Consider the following 20521-nt stretch of genomic DNA (forward strand, 5'->3'; position numbering starts at 1 on the left):
AATTCACTTTTATTGACATAGGCTCGCAGTTACCTTTTTACAGTTAAGTGACATACAAGCATGGGTCTTGCACATGTGACAAGGGGCCATTTTCTAAACACCTGTGGCTATGTACATGAGTGAATGTGAAGTACATCTATGAAATGGCTCTGCTAAATCACATCAATGGGAACACAATGAGAAATCATAGTTGTCCACTATATAACGAAGTTAGTACTTTTTTAAACCTCTGTGGCATATTATTATTAATATCCATTTAACCACAGGTGTGATGGGTTTATGTTTACCTACCTTAGCTTTGTCTTTGTGAAGAAAATCAGATAGATCATATAAAGATGCCTCCTTTTAGGAATTCCAGCTGCTCAGTTCTCAAGACAGTTGACTTTTTTAAGGGCTGCACAGACATGCTCATGCATATGTTTTACAAGCTGATGATGTCTGATAGCAGCTGTGCCATGCTTGTGCAAAGGCCTACTATTAATGATACTCCCACCAATTCTATGGCCCTCTCCTGAATCACCTGCATTTCTTTCCATCCCTCAATTAACTAATTTGGGTGAAAAGCTCTACCTGCTCAAGCTTCTTCTACCTATAACTCACTTTTTCTAGCAGGGACAAAAGCTCTGAATTTTAAATCCTTTAAAAGCAACATGTCTACTCACCTGACAGACAGTGAACAAATGCAGGCACTATGAGAGCTTCCGCCAATACATTATAATTTCAGCATCTCTCATTGTTATAATGAAATTTATACTGTGGATGCAAGTTAGCCTAGAAAATCTGTATCTCACTGTTTTCTTGTAGTCAGGTTCAACTGTGTAACATAGAAATATATATTTATACAGAAGAACTCTATTACCATTCCCTGAACATGCAAACTCCTGACACTCACAATACCAAAGAAATGTACTTGATGGTATAATTAGTCAAAATTACATAAAAAATAAAAAAAAGCTTTTTCTGTAGGGGGCTACCCCCCAACACACCCCACTACTTGAGCTTGCAAGCATACACACACACACACACACACACACACACACACACACACACACACATCTACGTATATATATATATATATATATATATATATATATATGTATATATATATATATATATATATATATATATATATATATATATATATGTGTGTGTGTGTGTGTGTGTGTGTGTGTGTGTGTGTGTGTGTGTACTCACATTATGGTAATAAAATAATAAAATTAACTTTCATTAACACTGCCTTGGATTTTCATATTTGCTTTTGCAATATTGTACATTTACATGAACTATTCTGTGCTTTTCGTCAGAGCTGTGTAATTAGCAAAAAATAAAAATAATTACAATAAGTAAATAAATAAAATAAAATAACAAGGCAGACTCTACTTTTCAAGCATGCTCTTATTGTTTGCAGGTAGGTACTACGACGTGATTAGGAGAGTCTTTTCGTTATCTTTGCTCAGGCATATGAGGAGTGACTTTAAAACTGTGTAATCCTGGAAAAGATATGTTCAATATACTTAGGAAATTAGTATGATAACAATAAAACAATTTCTAACCAGCTCTGCACTAAGTAAAGTGTTTTGTGTCTGTCATCTGATATCTTTAAAAATGTACAAAACTTCGTAGTGTAAGACTTCATCCAAATCTTAACTTGCTGAGAAAACCAAACGCATCATGATAGCTTTTCGATGAAATAATCTGATCGTACAACTTATGTATGACTTCAGAAGTCTTAGCTCTCACTGCATGGTCATGGATACAGAATATGCATATGTAGCTAGCTTCAACCGATGGCTTAGATCTGGTCTCAGCCTACCATTAAAAATGTTTGGCCATAAGCTAAAATTTATTGAGTGGTTAATGAATTGTAATACTTTAATTATTTGCTATGGAAATCAAACAGAGACAGTAAGACTTTGTTTAAATTAACTGTGGTTAAAACATGAAACTGTATGTACACAAGCACTGCTAGTAAACAGTTGTAAACGATGTAGGAGTACATAAGCTTTTATACAACACAAAGCTGGAGAGATATCTCAGACTTACCTTTGATGTCCCATAATGTGAAATGGTGATTGTTAGTTGCCTCTGGTGCCAATGTGAAGTAAAACTGATGCCCGCTCTGGGGTTCATCCCGATCCACTACACTAATGGTGTGAATAAGCTGACAAGGAGAAAAGAGGTCAAAGGTTAGGTAGCGAATGGAAGTGAAATTCTGAACAGCAGCGTTATTCCCGGACATGATCCTAGCCAGGCAAATAAATACATTGACATTTATAAACATTGATGGCATAATATTGAATAGATTTATAAAGAATGATTTCATATAATACGCAGGTGTAGACACAATAACATAAATGTGAAAATTCTATTTAAAATTAACTATGAAGTCTATAGGTAAGTGAAAATTTTCATTTTTTTTACTAAGGTATACCATTGAATTTTGTAATATAATACTAAAATAGTAACATTAAAGGGTAAATGGGTAAAATGCAATTCCAGAATGATTTTAAATACAAAGATGAAAGATGTAATCCTAAGGCATACTGAAAAGAGATATGTTTGACCTGCTTCATATTCTAACCACAGTGGATTGAGCTTTAAATATTTGTAGTATCAGTAAGTCACTTTTGAATTTGCTGAGTCAGTTTGATATTATTTAACAAACGTCGATAGATTATCTTTTGCTGTGGTATGCTATCTTAAAGTTAGTGACATATGGTATTCTACAGTAAACTGCAAAATGTGTATGGTAACATATGGCCTAGAGCAAATAATCAGTTTATTAATTGTCAAGAGATTGTTATAGCATCCAGCCCTCAAGAGCAAAGCTCAAGAGGTTTACAGAACCATGGCAAAAATATGACAATTAATTAAGGCCTTGCTGACTCAAGCATTACAAATTACTTTTTACAGTGTAATAGCCTCAAACATGTTTTTCACTGATTCAGTTACTTAAGAAACCAGTATTAATCACTGACAATATTCTTTGATCCTCATGACATGAAGAAAAAAATGTTCACTTTTATAAGCTCATGCACAGAAAACAGACTGCAGCTTTTACATTAACATGTTCACTAAAACATATCTTTATGTGATAATAAAGTTACTACTTCAATATTTTTTCTTCCTTTCATATCTATATCTATAAATATGAAAATTCAGTGAAAGAAAAATGCAATATTTTCACAACAGTCTGTGACACAGTTTATATTTTAATACTATAAATATGTGCCTCTTGATTTCATATTCCTTGATGTTCATCATGGTTTTGACAAGGTCAGACAAGTTTTGCAACTCTTTTCCTAAAATGTGTGTCATAAAAAATTAAAGAAGCAAACCTGCAACCAAAATAAAGTACAGTATATTATAAATGTTCATTATTATATGCAAAAAGTGACTTAGAAAGGGGAAATAAAATACATTTATCCTCAAACCCTATACCCAACACAATAATGTCAGACCATAGGCTCTGCAAACAGATTTATTACAAATGTACCATAACATGTTTACACTCTGAATGATAAAATACACTAAAACAGATTTACACTATCTTTGGGCAGTATGGTAGAATGATCACCTCTCACTATATTCAAACAGACATTGCAAATAAAACATAAAAAACCATCAGTCACAGACAGTGTAGCAGATCACCCTCGTGGCCTAATCAGTAGCAGCACCATCCTACTGCTCACTAAACAACCACCAGATCCATTACACAAGCAGTGCACCATGGTTCGTTTCACACCACCAATGGAAACAAAGGGAGGGAGGTGAAAAAAGGACCTCTCATCCCTATCAGAAAGGCTCTTCTGCCAACCAACCTGACAAAGACAACCTGTTCTTCCCTTCCATGCAACAAGCAGGTATTTCCCATTTCCTTAAATCTGCTAAACTTCAATATACTGAAAAAATAAAGAAAGATGCACATTGAAGATATCTAGGTGTGCATCATTGGAAGATTATATCACTGAGATGAATCTCATCATTCTTAAACAGCAATGGGTTCCTGTATCAAAATCCCAATGTTTGGCTACTGAGAAACCAAATGCAGTATCTATTCTAGCCAACCTGTGGTTAATAAAGCTTCTCTCTAACTTAGCTATCATAGAGTGGACTACTGCCTTTCACACCAGTTATGGAATGATAGCAGATCAGATTAGCATAGTGTATGGAGACCTTTGTTTAATCAATTACATATTCCTCCTGATCCAAGAAAGCAGCCTGTGCTTAGGTATCACCCCACAAGTCAATTCTCAGAAAACGTATCACCAAATATTGTGGAATGCTGCCTGCTGTTCTCAAATATTTGAGTTCCTACTAACAAACTTTCCAAGTCACTGAGTCAAGATTCAAGTTCAGCCCTCCAGGTTGTATTGGTGCTATCCTAGATGCCCAATAAATAAAAAATGGCCCACTGCAAACCCATTCCTCCTCCTACTCACAGGAGGAAAACACACGAGTCAGCTTAATAATATAGCATTACAAAAAACATCCACTCATCCCCTTTATTATCTCAATTGACCTTCCTTCAGAAGCTAAAGCTGATAGCCTGCCTATATCCTAAAGGAATAATATCATATCTTTCTTCCTAAATACCATAGCTCTCTAAGCATGTTGACAGAGTTTGCCTGAAACTGGTCTACCCAGTCAATCTTGGAAGACCAACATCCTTTATTCTCCTGACTGCAAGCTACACAGGGATGATACCCAAGCCATCTGGCAGACCATATTCTCCCCATTCCTTGGTTAGACACATGCTGGTCTCTACCACCTTAGTCTGCTTTTGATCTGCAAACCAGATCAATACTCCCATATCTGTAATGCATATGCCCTTTCATCTCAGGTCACCCAACAACTCATTCATCCAAAATGCACCTACACACATGAAGACTGAAAGGGATGCTCACAACACATAGTCATTACAACAAACAGCAATAGTATAGAACCAGTTCAACACCCATAACATATGCTTCCATAACATAAACCTCCCATTCACAGACTGCACTTTCTCAGATGCTTTCAACAGACCCGAAATAATCCATTTTTTTTAATTCTTCACACCTAAAAATCTTGCTTCTAGGCTTAACACCACCAAATGTTCCCTCATAGTTGCCCCAGCCTCCCCAACCTAAAAACTAAATATCTAACCACTAGTTTCACTGACCATTTTTGCCACACCTCGTTAAATCAAAAAGCAAAGTCCCTGAAACTCCTCAAAGCTGCTCTACAGGATTATCTGGTGGACTTCACTCAGGACTACAAATTCAGCTACCCAGCTACATCTACCCACCTATCCAGACTACCCTTGGAACTAATGCTAAAATCATCTATGCCTCTGAAATCTGTTTCATGTTTCATAGAAATCAAGTGCCTGTATCTTTAAATGTGTGATTCCTATGACTGGTTCATGTGTAATAAGTAATGATGGAATTCTATTTAAATGTGGATGTTGTATGATCTCACTTTTGGTCTGAAGAAGCTATTTTATATAGCGAAAGCACTTACCAATTTTACTATTAAATACGTTCATTTTTATGTGGTGGTTGTTTTACTCGGTCGTGTGTGTGTTTGTGTGTGTGTGTGTGTGTGTGTGTGTGTGTGTGTGTGTGTGTGTGTGTGTGTGTGTGTGTGTGCTTTTTTATTGTTTATCTTGGATTTATTTCATACCACACAGTTAATTTTTGGGGCTTTCTTTGCTTAAACCAACCTGAGTCCTGATGCCCAGCAGAATGCCCAGACAGTGCAACTAAGTGCCCAGGATGGCATAAATACAAATTGTTGTTGTTATTCTTTGCTCCACTCTTTTTGGAAAGTAACAAAAATAAATTAACTCCTCACATACATCATTGGGAAGGGACAGCCTTAGAAAAGATGATAAGTAAAGCAGTGGGTGGGCTCAGCATGCAACACAACTGGTCTTGAGAAAGCAAAGATATTTTTCTCAGACTTTTTTATAAGATCTATCAGGTAAACCGCTGCATGGATTAATGTGTTATATTTTACATTAGCAGATTTCCTCTTTTTGTTTCATGCTTTTAAACAGATACTTAAAACAATTATCTGTGTCATATTCTTTGCAAACCAGTTGCTTCCATTTGAGACAAAAATGTCTGTCTTGCATGCTACTGTTTGAAAGCCTATTCAGACTAAGCAGTGGCCATTGTTTGCACAACAGGAAATATCTCCTGGAGAAAAAGTTTAAAAATGAACTCGTGACAACAATGAAAGACGATGACAATGAATGAGGATTAAAGGAAATATATTCTTGCTTTTAAATTAGTTTTGACATTCTTTTGCTTTCAAATTAGTTTTGACATTGTTCTGTACAAAGTGTATGATGACAGAATTGCTTATTTGGTTCAACCTCTCATGTAGCTTTTCATTTTTGCCAGAGAGTTACTAAAATGCATTTTTACAGATCAAATGCTTTGTGGCTGTATTTTCACTCCAATACAAATAGAATAAACATTTATTGACAAAGAATGCTGAGTTGGCCTTTTTTTTAACAGCAACACTAGTGTTTAAATAGTTGAGGTCAATAAAAAAAAAAAAAAAAAAAAAAAAAAAAGATAGTAAAACTTCAGTTTATTCAAAACATTATGTTGTGCAAGGTCTGCAGATGAAGTAAGACAATATATTTTTCCATCCGAAAAACAGTTTATAACATGTTAGCATTAATGTGTCAGTTTTACATTCTTTAGTAGAGAACTGTTCCTAACTGTCTTCTTTTAGACTATGCAAAGCCCTTTGTTAAAGAATATGTAAGGATCACTTCACACTCTTGAACTATTTATTTTGGTTTGGTCTTTATTGATAAGGTAGGCCCAAATAACCCTTCTACTGTCAAGCCAACAGGAAAATACAGTCTGGTGTCTAAATGCAAAGGGAGAATGAATGCATGACCTAAGGACCTGGATGGGGTGAAGAAATAGTGCCTCTCTTGAGCCATCACTTCAGAAGGAAAAACTCTATGAATGTATACCCCTTTTTCCTAATAGATGTAAATAGACTGCACAAAGACAAACTGCTGTTGCCAAGAAGATGTGCTTGAGCCTAACTCCAGAAGTGTTTTCATTTAATTTACAACAGGATAAATGCTGTCTTCATTTATACTTTTAATGCACCAATGGTCTTCTTATGCCATGTAATGCTAATACAGGCCAAAAAACAGATTTATCAAAGGAGCAGCAAATTATTTACAAAAATATGATTAACATTCTCTAATAGTAGAGGGATAAAGCCCTAACTACAGACCAGTTGGCTTGAGTTCAATTAGCAGCTTGGATAACTGATAAAGTGGCAGGGAGGGATGGGTGTACCTGTCCTGAGTGAGACACTGTACGTTGATGACATTACATTAGTGGATACTTGGTTCAAAGAAGGGAGTTGCCCTCGGACATAGTCAGTGTATGTGGGTGGTGTGTTAGAGAATCGGGAAGGTCATTAAAATAAAAACCCCTCCCCCAGAACAGAGGCAGAGATGACCAAGCCCCAGGACATCCTTATAGTCCATGAGCAGCACCAGTGGTATCAGAGTAACTCGAGGGAGAAAAAAAAAGTGGTAGACCCAGTATGGATGTAGGGCACAAGGGGCTGGGCTAGTTAAACAATGTCCTAAGTGGATCAAAAAAAGAAGATCTCTCTACATCCATATAATTATTCCAGAGCAGACCACACAATTCAGTTATAGTTCCTGTTTAATTCATAGAATGTAAAGTGCAAATAACAAACAAATGTAATATTATGCAGTATATTTGTGTACTGTTATGAAGATTATAATAAATTGTTGAGTTTAATGACTTTCATTTTTTTAAACTAATTTCCATAAATGTTTCAGAAGCTCAGCTCTGTTACTTTATATATATTTTTTTTCTGTCACACCTTTTAAGGATAGCAACAGGGAGTTGAGAATTAGTACCCATTATTGTGGATTTTGCAGTATGGATAAATAATTCTATACAGTACTTGTTTCTAGTACTTAAATGCTGATTTATTTAACATTTACAATGTTATTAATTATACCATACAGTAATTTTAAGTCCTGTCCATCTAAGGATATTTGTTCCAGCTTCTAGATCAAGAGGCAGATGCATGGAGATGGTACAGTAAGCTTTGTGTTGAGAAGATATCCTGTGGGCCATGGACTTTGTCTGGTCCCTGAATTGGGAAGGGGGGGATCCATCCAGAGTTTCTGATAGCTGTACCTTTGTGCTTTTTCAATTTTGTTTTTGAGAAGTACAGTTATAACAGCAGTCTTGGGGAAGGAGTACTTTCCTTTTAGTTGGAAAGAGATCAAAAACTGATGTAGATGAACAATATCAAAGTGTGTTTACTTTCTGCAAACCATCAAGAGGAATGAAGTGATTTTGTATTTTTTTTTTTTTTGTAAGAGCAGTGACCGACATAAAGTTTACGATGTCATTAATGAAAAGAACATCTTTGCCCTATGATGAACCCACTGATACACCAGTGGAGAAGGTTGTTAAAGCTTATAGAAGGTTTCTAGAGTGGAATGTGCATATTCTACAGGCAAGGTAGTTTATAACATTCAGCATGTTGGGTTTTGAATGAGTAGAGAATGTTTCACAATTCGAATGACCTTTTACTGTCAGTAAATAAACCATGAATACTTTCACATTTTTCCACCAAATAGATGTCATCAGTTGCATTACTATCAGTGTACTGTTTCTAAGACAGAAGCCAAGCCGCAAGTCAAAAATTAGATATTTGTTAAGATGTTTTGTTATTTGCCAGTAGATTATTTTCACAAAAAATTTAGTTTTAGGGCAAAAACTGCATATTGGTTAGGAATTATGTCTTTTCAAGGTGATGCACATAAAGAACAAAGATTTTTGGAGATTTTGACTTTGTTGTAAAAAAAATAATAATAAATGAATAAATTAATAGAGTACTAATGTTATGCTTAGTAAGTGCTCTGAAGGTATTGGATTTTGGCTGTCCAGTATTGAAAGCTGCCTTCAGTCATTCTTGGATGAACCACTTAATCCAGTTCAGAACTGCAGAGGAGCTCGAGTCTGTCCAGTCACTCAGTGGGCACGTGAGAAGAATTAATCTTGAATGCATTACTTTCTCATCATAGCACATGTGTGCCCACTTATACAACACAACAGAAATACCTGTAGGCAACACGGAAGGAAAAAACTAACCAACAGCACATAGGCTCATAGGTTCATAGGATATCAGGTCATTGACCAGGAGGCCCTTATAAGCCTAGCCAAGAATTTTGCCTTTGTTCCCACAAAGTCAGCACTTCTCTGGGATATGGGTGTTAACTAGAGCACAAACTGATGCAGACACTGGTAGTTCATGCAGACTCCACACAGAAGGCAAGTAACCAGAGAACCATCACGAAGAACAAAGTGATGTGAGGCAACAATGCTAACCACTGCAACCCTCAGCTCTCCATACTAAGAAACTGTAAAACTTTAAAAGATGGATTCAAATAAATGAATAAGATGTGTATTTGACTATTGGTATTCATTACATGTTACTACACTGTTGTCACATTGTTAGGAAACTGAGCTTATAATCAAACATCATTTGGCTTGTTAGTCATAATTTAATTTAACATTATGCAGTCGTTTCTCTTTTAGGGTGCAAGAAAAGACTCACAGTCTAGATCTTAACAGCTTTACATCTATATTCATGTGGATGTCTTCAAATGACGAGACTATAAATATATGGAAAAATAATCTGGAATATGTCAATATTGTTAGAATTGTCAAAAATATTAAATGGGTATTGAAACTTCAATTTTTAAGAGAAACAGTATTAAAATGTAATTTATTGACACTACCTTGTAAAATAAAGTGGTTTAGATATTCTGCTACTGCCTGGAACATAGTTTTATATAGTCACTGAAAAATTTCAGACTAAGACCAACTATTGATGGATTTCATTGATCTTATAGAATCTTATAGAATGTATAATTAAAATGTACTGCAGTACTTGATAAATTCATATATTGTTGTATAGTCCAGAATTAGCCATGGGGGAAAAACTGAAGCTGTAAATTTGATAAACTTGTATGCATTGATTTGAAAAAAAACATTAGACATGGAGTAGTTGCAGTGGAGAGCTGTGCATTAAGTAATGAACTGAGACTGGAGAAACACCACATAAAATGACAACAACTGATCATTGTTTTCTTGCTGGGTTAGGCAATAAACGCACACAAAGAACAGTTTTCGTTAATACAAATACTTGACACTGAGGTTTAGGCAGTATGGGAAGTGCAGAATGGCTGAGATATGAGATGGCAGAAAAGAAAATAGATAATAATTTTACAGAACACAGGGCAACTTATATTAGGGAAGAAGAGCAAGAGTGATATTTAAATGAGCATGTAATAATTGTTGATTTTTTTTAAATTTTAAATTCCAGTTACCAAAGGAAATAAGAAAGTATGTTCTACCCTAGACCTACTGTTAAGCTGAACTGTTTTCTATACCTACTGTTGTATGCAATCACGCTACTGAGCCAGGTACCCAGCAGCCATACCACTCTCTACCCCATAAGTAACTAATCATCTCCCCTTTGTATCTATTACCTGAGCCATCTTTTCTAGCTATCTCTATTTCTTTTTTAGCTTTTTGCCTACTATACCTTTTGCCCACTAGGTGGCACCCTAATCTAGACCTATATTGCATCCCTTATCCCTACTCTCCCCGTATTAAATTTCAATTTTCTTGCTGTATCAGACTGCTCCTAAAATTTGCCCCTCTATTTAGCTATATTCCTCTTATTCCACTCTACTATCCCTTAGTAACCAAACAGCTGAACTATCACACCCCACTCACCTGTAACTACCAAGAGCTCCTCAGGAGTCTGCTGCTCACAGATTATCTCTGTAATTTCTTCCGTTACCTGTTCTAACCCACTCTGTTTACCCTGCAGGCTCACTTCCCTATCCTACCCTACCCCCAATTCCCACCAACCCCAGTACACCCACATTTATACTTCTCAGACCACACCCCTTTGCATGTCACCCAATAGCATACTATTACTCATTACACATTAAATACTTACACACCTACTTTCATACTGCTACTCATTAGTACTACTTCTGAAACACTATCTCACTCCAAACTATCTCTCTATCAACCCCTACCTCCTGATTACATTTTATCTTTTCCCTCACTATGCCCCTAAATTATATATCTAGACATATCAAACTGCTACTCTTACTTGTAGTACTACCCATTCTATCTATACCCTACATCCTCACCTTCTATGAACACCTACATTATACTGGATCTTACCATCCCTTAAAACAAGCATCGCTACCAACTCAGCTAGCCTCAAAAAGCCATATTAACATAACATCCTTGTCAACCTTTCTTTTACCAAAGTATCATAGGGTAGCCCATATAACTTATCTCCAAGCCAGGAAATCACAAAACATTTTCTGTAAACTCCTAAAGCTTACACATAGTCTTCAACAACACCTTCTACTACATGGTGACATTCATCCCAACCCAGGCCCACAAGCTTCAGATCAATGCTAGTAAATCCATATACATAATATGCTCCTACCTACCTCCAGGTAATAACTTCAACACCCTTGAAAGTACCCTCAGTCAGCTTTCTACATCTATTCCACAAGAAACCATTGTACTAGGTGACTTTAATAAAGATTGGAATACTTGTACTTCTGCCAAACCTACTACCCATATAAACCTTTACGGCTTCTCCCAAACAATCACCACCCCCACCAGAATCCATAAACTCAGTAACAAAGAAAGCACCTTAGATTGGATCCTAGTAAATAGCCATCCCCTCTCATATAAAGTAGGTATCCTTCCAGATTACATTAGTGACCACTCACTTACTTACATAATTAGACAAAAGACCTTTATTCCCAACCAAACCATCTTTAGAACTACCTGGAACAAAAAAAAATGTATTCCAGTAAGCTTCCAAGCAGAGCTTAAGGCTTATGACTGGTCACCCCTAAAACACCCCCTCTTGAGGATGCAGTATCATATTTTAACTCTAAATTCCTACAAATCCTGGATTACCATGCCTCCACTCACTCTATTAGAACTAGGAGCAAAACTGCTCCATGGCTCACAAAAGAGACTAGGCATAAAATCTTATTGAGAAACAAAATCTGGTCCAAATGGAGAACTATTAAAAACCCAACTGATCATCAAAACTTTAAACAGCTGAGAAATGCCACTAAAAATCAATACTTCTTGACAAAAAAGACTTTTACTTTAAACTCCAGCAAAATCATCAACAAAAACCACAAAGTTTCTGGTCAGGTATTAATAAACTTCTCCAGGCCATTCCAAGACACCAACCCAATCTGGCTTCTCCCTTAACACTCCCAACCAGATTGCTGATGCTTTCAATACCTTTTTTACTGAAACCGTCCAATCTCTAGAACTCCTTACCACCTATTAGCTCAAGTCTGCCTTCCTCCTTAACTAGCTTACCTCCTACCTTTCACTTACAACCAGTTCCAACATCCCTCATCTACACCCTACTTCAAAAACTTAAACTATGCACACCCTCAGCTGATCTGCTACCAGCTGAATACCTGCAAATTGCAGCAAAAGCACTGGCCTATCCCATTTCTATCCTAATAAATAGAACCATTACTGAAGGTTCCATCCCATTTTTCTGGAAAATCTCCCACATAATCCCACTACACTAGGGTGGCAACTCAACCGAAACCTCAAACTTTCTCCCCATAGCCTTACTCTCTCCTTTAGCCATAATCATGGAAAAATGCATCCACCGGCAACTACTTGATCACCTTCTCCAAAATAACCTACTAGCTGACTGTCAGCATGGCTTTAGGCCTTTTCATAGTACTACCCTCCTATCCTTTTCTGACTGTATTAACAAAAATCATAATAACAACATGCTTTCTTCTGCACTCTTTATTGCCCTCTCTAAAGCCTTCGATATAGTTAACCATCAGCTACTTAAAAACATACTCAAATCACTCTCACTAGACACACAGGCATTACAATGGTTCAAGCCCTACTTAGAAAATAGACAACAAGCCATCCTTTGGGACAATAACCTAGCCACACATCTCCTTATTACCCTTGGTGTCTCTCAAGGCTCTATCTTGGGACCTCTCCTGTTCTATATATTCATTAATGATCTAAATGTAAATCTTCCTCAAGCTACCTGCATACAATATGCAGATGACTCCACATTAATTTGTGCCACCTCTTCTTCAGATGAACTCCAATCCATCACCCAAAAAGTATTTAACTTAGTAGAAAACTGATTCCTTCAACGCTGCCTCCTCCTAAACCCCTCAAAAACTAAACTATTGCTGTTCACTCTGACACTAAAGTCCTCCCCAACAGATCTAATAGTTTTATCCAATAATGGCACTGTCATATCACCTGACCCAGCCACCAAACTCTTAGGCATAATAATTGACCACAACGTTAACTTTGATTCACACATTAACTCAATCATTAAATCAGTAAATAGAAAGCTTGGTTCCCTTTACAGGATAAAACCTTTCCTTATCCCTATAGCCAGAACTACCATTGCCAACACCTGTCTGATCTCCACTCTCCTTTATGCCTCCCCCATTTATACTAATCTATCCAGATGCAACATTAACAAACTGGTAACCTCCTATAACAACATTGCCAGATTTGCCACTGGCTCCCCATTTAGAACCCACCATTGTCAAAATCCCAAACAGCTAAGATGGCTGGAACTGCGAAACCAGCTTCACTTTCAGCAACTTACTATCACCCACAAGATTCTGTATCATCCCAGTAATACTCCAATACTCTATAGCCTTATCACCCCCTACAAATATTTTACAACCCTTCATTCAGCAGATGAATTACTAGTAACCATCCATAAGTCCCACAACAAAGCAGGTGATTCTCTTTTCTCTAACACTGTGGGTAAAACCTGGAACAGGCTTTTCAGCAAACTATCATCACTGTCCTCATTACTTCTTTTCAAAAAACATCTAAAATACCCCTTAAAACACAATGGCTATGCCCTTGCACTAACCCAGACTAACACTCTCCTTTACTCTACGTCCTCTCCTCTCACTAATGCTGCTTCTCTGTATACCTCCCTCCCAAATCTCATATAGTGCAAATAGCTTCCTTACTTTCTGTCTCTAGCCTAGTCTTTCTAAAATCTACCTGAGTATTAACTGTATAACAAGCATTCTACTGTGAGCATGTTTCCTCTATGCATATATTAGCAACCTTTTTTTCACTTTGAGTGTAGAATTTTGAAATGGCCTTAATTATTAGTTTGAATCATAATCTTTTTTCTTAGCCTTCAACATGATGAATGTCAAAACCTCTACTCTGTAAGTATGTATCTAGTAGTAGTGTATTGTTTTCTAAACTTTGTAGTCAAGTTTTTTGATGCTAATCTCTATCATCCATGTATTTTTTATTAGCTTAATGGAGCTTATCTTCCCGGGGCTCTACTGAAAATGGATATGTATCCAGTTGGACTAGCCCAGTCAACAAATGTAAAATAAAAATAAATAAATAATTTGGAATATATATGGAAACGGGACAAGAAAGGTAGGTACTATACTATAGAGGTCATAGAAGGATTTCTTTTATAAAGCCACAGAACTGACAGTCTTGGTTTACAGAAAAGGTAGGAGGAATAAAGACTGTCATGTCCAAAGTTCTTTTTTAGAAATTTCATTTAGGAGAAAAATGAACACCATTTCTCTCTTGATGAAGCTTGACCTTATAATGCAACTCAACAAATCTAGAACATTTCAAAGATCTAAGCAATTCCTTAGATGAAATACTGACATTTTCTGAAAATGCACTATAAATAAAACAAACAATCAAAAAAATGTGAGCAAAATGTAAAGATTGTTTAACAGTCACCTTTACATAATGTGCTAGCGAAGGAGACTTTCTAGTAACAAACTGAGGTCATACAGGGTATATTACTGACATCATTCTGAAAAAAAAATACATTCCTTATTAAATTACTGATACGTGAGGATGTGTGCATCTGTTTTCCAAGCATGAAAGGGGGAGACCAACCAACACACATGGCTTCTATGACATAGCCCACTCCCCAAAGTGCTTGTCACTAAAGGTTGCACAAATGTGGTAATAAAGGCCTTGCTTGTTGTCCAAGGTATGTCAACAGAAATGGGTACCATTCCATTAACTACCAGATAATATGCAATGTACAAGAGATCATAACCGTAGTCCCTGACCAGCAGTCCTGTCAGTCTGAGGATATTTGTCCCACATCCCTTTGTTTTATTCTAAGGATATTTGTCCCCACATCCCTTTGTTTTATTACTGTCTTTCCTCTCTTCATTTCTTTATAATTATCTCTTTCTTACTTTCCAGCTCTATTACTCTCTAGCTGGGATATAGAAAGATGGTGGTGTAGTCACAACCAGCCCACCATTGCATACCTTGATTGCACAATGAGACTTTATGCTCATTAGCAATGAATATGTGGGGGGAACAGCCCAACCATTGCAACCCATTAAATACTCTGTTAATAGGAACAGCAGTAACTTTTGTAAGAATATTTGGTACAGCACTGTGGCTAGAGGTAACTGGAAGCAAAAGCAGTACTGATTTGTATTGCCTTCTCTTCACTGAGGCGCTGTGTGATTCTCATGCATGGTAGCAGTATGATGAAAAGTTATGTGGCAGCCTTAAAGGGAATGAAGCATATGCACTGATCAAATTTTTTGATCAAAATAAAGGCTGGAAATTGGAATTTAGGAAAGAAATGAAAGCAAAAAAAAACATAAGAAACGAGTGGGATGTAGGGGCATATTTTGGGGAATAAAGTGCCCATTTTACAGATATAAAGAGATGGTGAGTTGTGGCTGGTAATTAATGAAGTAAGAGGAGGATACAAGGAAGGTAAGAGGGTTAGAGTATGTATCAGGGACACACAAACAGAAAAAATGAAGAGGTACTGACAGAATGAGAAAGAAGACAACAGAGAAGCAAGTACTGAACATGCAGAGGAAAGACAATGGTGATAGGGATGATTGGACAACAAACAGGAACTGGCATAGTTACACAAGGGAGATGAACATCTGGATAGGTGATAGGATGGAAGTCACAGCAGCAGTCTCTTCCAGCAGTGACACCTACTCCTGGTACCCTACTCTGATGGTTAAGCCAGAAGGAGTCTCATAGTGGCTGATTTGGGTATCCAGCTGCCTGACAAGTAGGTGACCAGCTGGTTCTTCTAGATCTTTATGGGTGCATACATTTCAACTCCATTATCACTGTGATGTACAGGTCCTGTAGTAACACCTTTCACAGCAGGGCCTGCAACAGTGGCCTTTGCAGGTGCTGTAAAGGTTATGAAGGTATGAAAGTGATGGCAGAAAAGCAGCTATGGTCACAGATGACTGTAGTGTTGGTGATCATGTCATACTCGACTACAGTGGTGAAGCACCAGGCCTGGGTGGAGGCAGGAGTGATATTTTAAATGCTGCTGTACAGGAATGTAAAATAATTGGAGATAAACAAAATAAAATAATGTATTTAATAGAAAGGATATTGTGAAAGAGGGTTATGGAGAGACAAGTACAAATGCAGTTAAACAGTGCAGGTAAAAGATGGTGAGAAAGAGGGTTGGGAGAAAGCGTAAAAATATGCAAGTAAAACATAATCTGACTATTATGCGTGTATTTTAGTGGAGTAGTCAAGAAATACCCACCTCACTGTACCAGTGACGTGAGAATGCACTACCCAGATGGGACTTGAACACACAGCTTTCAGTATATGTAAACTGAAAGAGAATTAATTTACATGCTGAATGTCAGAAATCTAAGAAAAAACACCAGTAAGACACAAATTAATGGTGCATATCACACACAAGAAGAGTGAAATAGATAATCTGCACCATAATCCAAAATATACCTCACATTATTATGGAAATTGTACTTAGGACCAGTGAAGCACCCATTGGAAACTGTGTGCGATAACAGAAAAAAAAAGCTGAAAAGTGAAAGCTGAAGCTACTGATCTGCTTGCAAGTTCCTACAGAAAGCTGCAGTTAAACATGCATTAACATCAGTAGTACAGACAGATAAATAAAGTAGTGTTTGCAGAAGCTAAACCAATGCCATGGGTACTGCAGGTCTCACATAATTTTCCAAGAAAGGCTGTATTGTAAAGTACTGCAACCAGAAGTATTGTCAAAGAAGTCAGCAAGAAAGGAAATGAATCAACTGTGTGCAGAACTGAAGAATAGCACTATCTCAACATGTTACGCTACATGCACATATAGCAACCAGGGTCATAAAATGCAGTCAACCCTACAGTTAAGAAGGGAACATGCAACCTAAGGGTGGCATAGTGCTGCAACAGATAGTCTTGCTACCTCACAACAACAGGTTCCCTTGTTTAATTCTCAGATGGAGTGCCTTCTGTGTAGAGTCTGCATGTCCTCTCTGTGTTTGTGTGGGTTTCCTCCAGGTTGTCTGGTTCCTCCCATATTACAAAGACATGCAGTAGGTGAACTAGATAGTCTACATTAGCCATAGGTGTCTGTGTGAGTGTGTGGTGTGGAAGAACGACCATGGCAGGGCTAGCCACCTGGTGATGTAGACCTTGGCTCTAGTGATTGTCACTGTTGAAGTGACACCCCAACCCCATGTGCAGAAATGGGAAAAAGAGGTTGTGGATGGATGGATAGATGGAACCTGTGTGCCAGTACTGTATACAGCAAGGGCCAATGCACATCTTACTTTTATGCTGAACTGTCCCTATATGTGCACTAGCATTCTTCAAAATAATTGGTAATATAGGAAATGGCCAAACCATTATAGAAACAAATATGTTCTAACATACCTGTTGCACTTGCATTAACCTATTAAGTTAGCATTATAAACAACTTAATGTTATAGGATGCATATATATAAAATAACTGACAATCCTCATTGCATTTGTTTGTATGATAAAGATGTAACTACTGTCCATGCCATTGCTTGTTAGTATGAGTCATTAAAGCAAACCCTACATGTCCAAATATAAAGTATCACTCTCAAAACTATAAGGTGTCAACCTTGAAGTAAACCAATACCTACACTGACTGCTGCAACACCAACTGATAAAATTTGTATCATGTACTGCTATACTGCCTGCAACAGAAGGCATATGCATCTTGGCACACCCAGAGGTACTCCAGCCTCCTTCTGTGCAGCTGTGCATTATTTGCAATTTGTTCAGGGACTGTGATTAAAGAAGTGGAAACACGTTGCCATGGCAAACAGTGTCAGTTTGCAGGTGGAGTTAAGTCATGGTTTACTTACAAAAAAAGAGGTGGTGACTTCATCCTCACCTTGACTGCCCATCACCACAAGAGGTCTGGATCTCTACATCTGAAATCACTGCAAGCGAGGTGCCTTTGCCCCCATTAGAGGGTATGCCATTAGCATGCATTAGCTTTCCTGCCAAGATGACCCAAACCTCTGCCTCATATTGATGTCCTTGTTAACCCTTCTTAACTAGCCTTTCCTTATAGTGCAGATGGAGGATATGGAATATAATCTTCATCTTCTCAGCACATGACATTTGTGCTTTAAATTCTGATTGACAGCCTCCCTCTGATACATTGTTGTTTTCTGTAACATTGAAAATTTTGTGATACACCCTTTTTCACATATGCCAACTGTAACAATGGGGGCAGCTCATTTATATGAACTGGGAATATGGTGGTGGTAGTGGACTATGTTATACACTGACTTCACTATGAGTATATACTCTCTGGAATTACTGATATGTCCAAAGGACCATTAAGTGAACCAAGGATATGCACTCCTGCTTGCATGTGCCCAGTGTGTTCCAACTATGTGGGAAGGCAGGACAAAATGTAGCCAGTGTGTGTGCTGTGAGAACTGGGCAATTCAGAAAATTCAGTGCATTCATCTCTTATTGGTATGATTATCTTGCCCAGACACCTGAAATAGCACAATATCAGTATAAGGGCAAAAAATGGTCCTCAACTTGTTATGGAATAAGCCATGGAACAGCATTGTTTTCACTGAGATAAAGAAATCATTGACTTACAGCTGAAAGGAAGAAGGCTGCAGTACCACAGAGAGTACCGGGATGCATATACAGTGGATATCAAAAGTTTACACAGCTCTGTTAAAATGCCAGGTTTTTGTGATATAAAAAATGAGACCACAATAAATCATTTCAAAACTTTCCCCACCTTTAATGTGACCTATAACGTACAATCCAATTGAAAAACAAACAAATCTGTTAGGGAAAAAAATCTAAAACATAAAAAAAGTACAATAAGCTGGTTGTATAAGTGTGCACAACCTTAAACTAATACTTTGTAGAAGCACCTTTTGATTTAATAACAACATTCAGTCTTCTTGTGTAGGAGTCTATCAGCATGGCACATCTTGACTTGACAATATTTGCCCACTCTTCCTTGCAAAAGTGCTCCACATCTGTCAGATGGCAAGTGCATCTCTTGTGCACAGCCATCTTCAGGTCACCCCACAGCTTTTGTATTGGATTTAGGTCTGGGCACTGGCTGGGCTATTCCAAAACTTTAATTTTCTTCTGGTGAAGCCATTCTTTTGTTGATCTGGATGTATGCTTGGGGTCATTGTTGTGCTGAAAGGAGTAATTCCTCTTCATCTTTAGCTTTCTAGCAGATGCCTATAGGTTTTGGGTCACAAGTGACTGGTATTTGGAACTGTTCATAATTCCCTCCACCTTGACTAAAGCACCTTGTTCCAGCTGAAGTAAAGCAACCCCAAAGCATGATACTGCCACCACCATGCTTCACTGTGGAGATGGTGTTCTTTGGGTGATGTAAAGTGTTGTTTTCTGGCAAACTTACTTTTTGGAATTTTGACCAAAAAGTTCAACCTTAGTCTCATCAGACCATAACACATTTTCCCACATGATTTTGGGAGACACTGTGTATTGTTTTGCAAATTTTAGCTGAGCCTGGATATTTTTCTGTGTAAGAAAAGGCTCCGTCTTGCAACCCTACCCCATAGTCTAGACATATGGAGAATACAGGAAATTGTTGTCACATGCAGTACACAACCAGCACTTGTCAGAAATTCCTGCAGCTCCTTCAGTGTTGCTGTAGGTCTCTTGGCAGCCTCCCTGACCAGTTTTCATCTTGTCTTTTCATCAATTTTGGAGGGATGTCCAGTTCTTTGCAACACCACTGTTGTCCCATATTTTCTCCACTTTTTGATGACTGTCTTCACTGTGTTCCACGGTATGTCCAATGCTGTGGAATTTTTTTGTACCCTTCTCCTGACTGATATCTTTCAACAATGAGAACCCTTTGATGCTTTGCAAGCTCTCTGCAAACCATGGCTTTTGCTGTAGCAGGCAACTGAAAAAATGTCAGGAAAATCCTACTAGGACAGCTGAATTTTATTTGGGGTTAATAAGAGTCTCTTTAATTGATGGCAGGTGTGTACCCAAGAAGATTGAATGCTGTGATTAAATCAAAAGGTGTTTCATTAAAGTGATAGTTTAAGGGTATGCACACA

General features: G+C 37.5%; 1 protein-coding gene across 1 annotated transcript in view; it reads right to left on the bottom strand.

The window, feature by feature from the left end:
• Window positions 1–20521, bottom strand: part of CDH22 (cadherin 22) — a 3413183-nt gene that overhangs the window by 610611 nt on the left and 2782051 nt on the right. The window contains exon 11 of the mRNA XM_044090249.1: window positions 2044–2161. Within this exon, the coding sequence (XP_043946184.1) occupies window positions 2044–2161 (118 nt within the window). The remainder of the gene's footprint in view (window positions 1–2043; window positions 2162–20521) is intronic.

The sequence above is a fragment of the Protopterus annectens genome, chromosome 12.part0 (assembly GCF_019279795.1).
Source record: "Protopterus annectens isolate FY-2018-M chromosome 12.part0, PAN1.0, whole genome shotgun sequence".
NCBI classification, from domain to species: Eukaryota; Metazoa; Chordata; order Ceratodontiformes; family Protopteridae; genus Protopterus; species Protopterus annectens.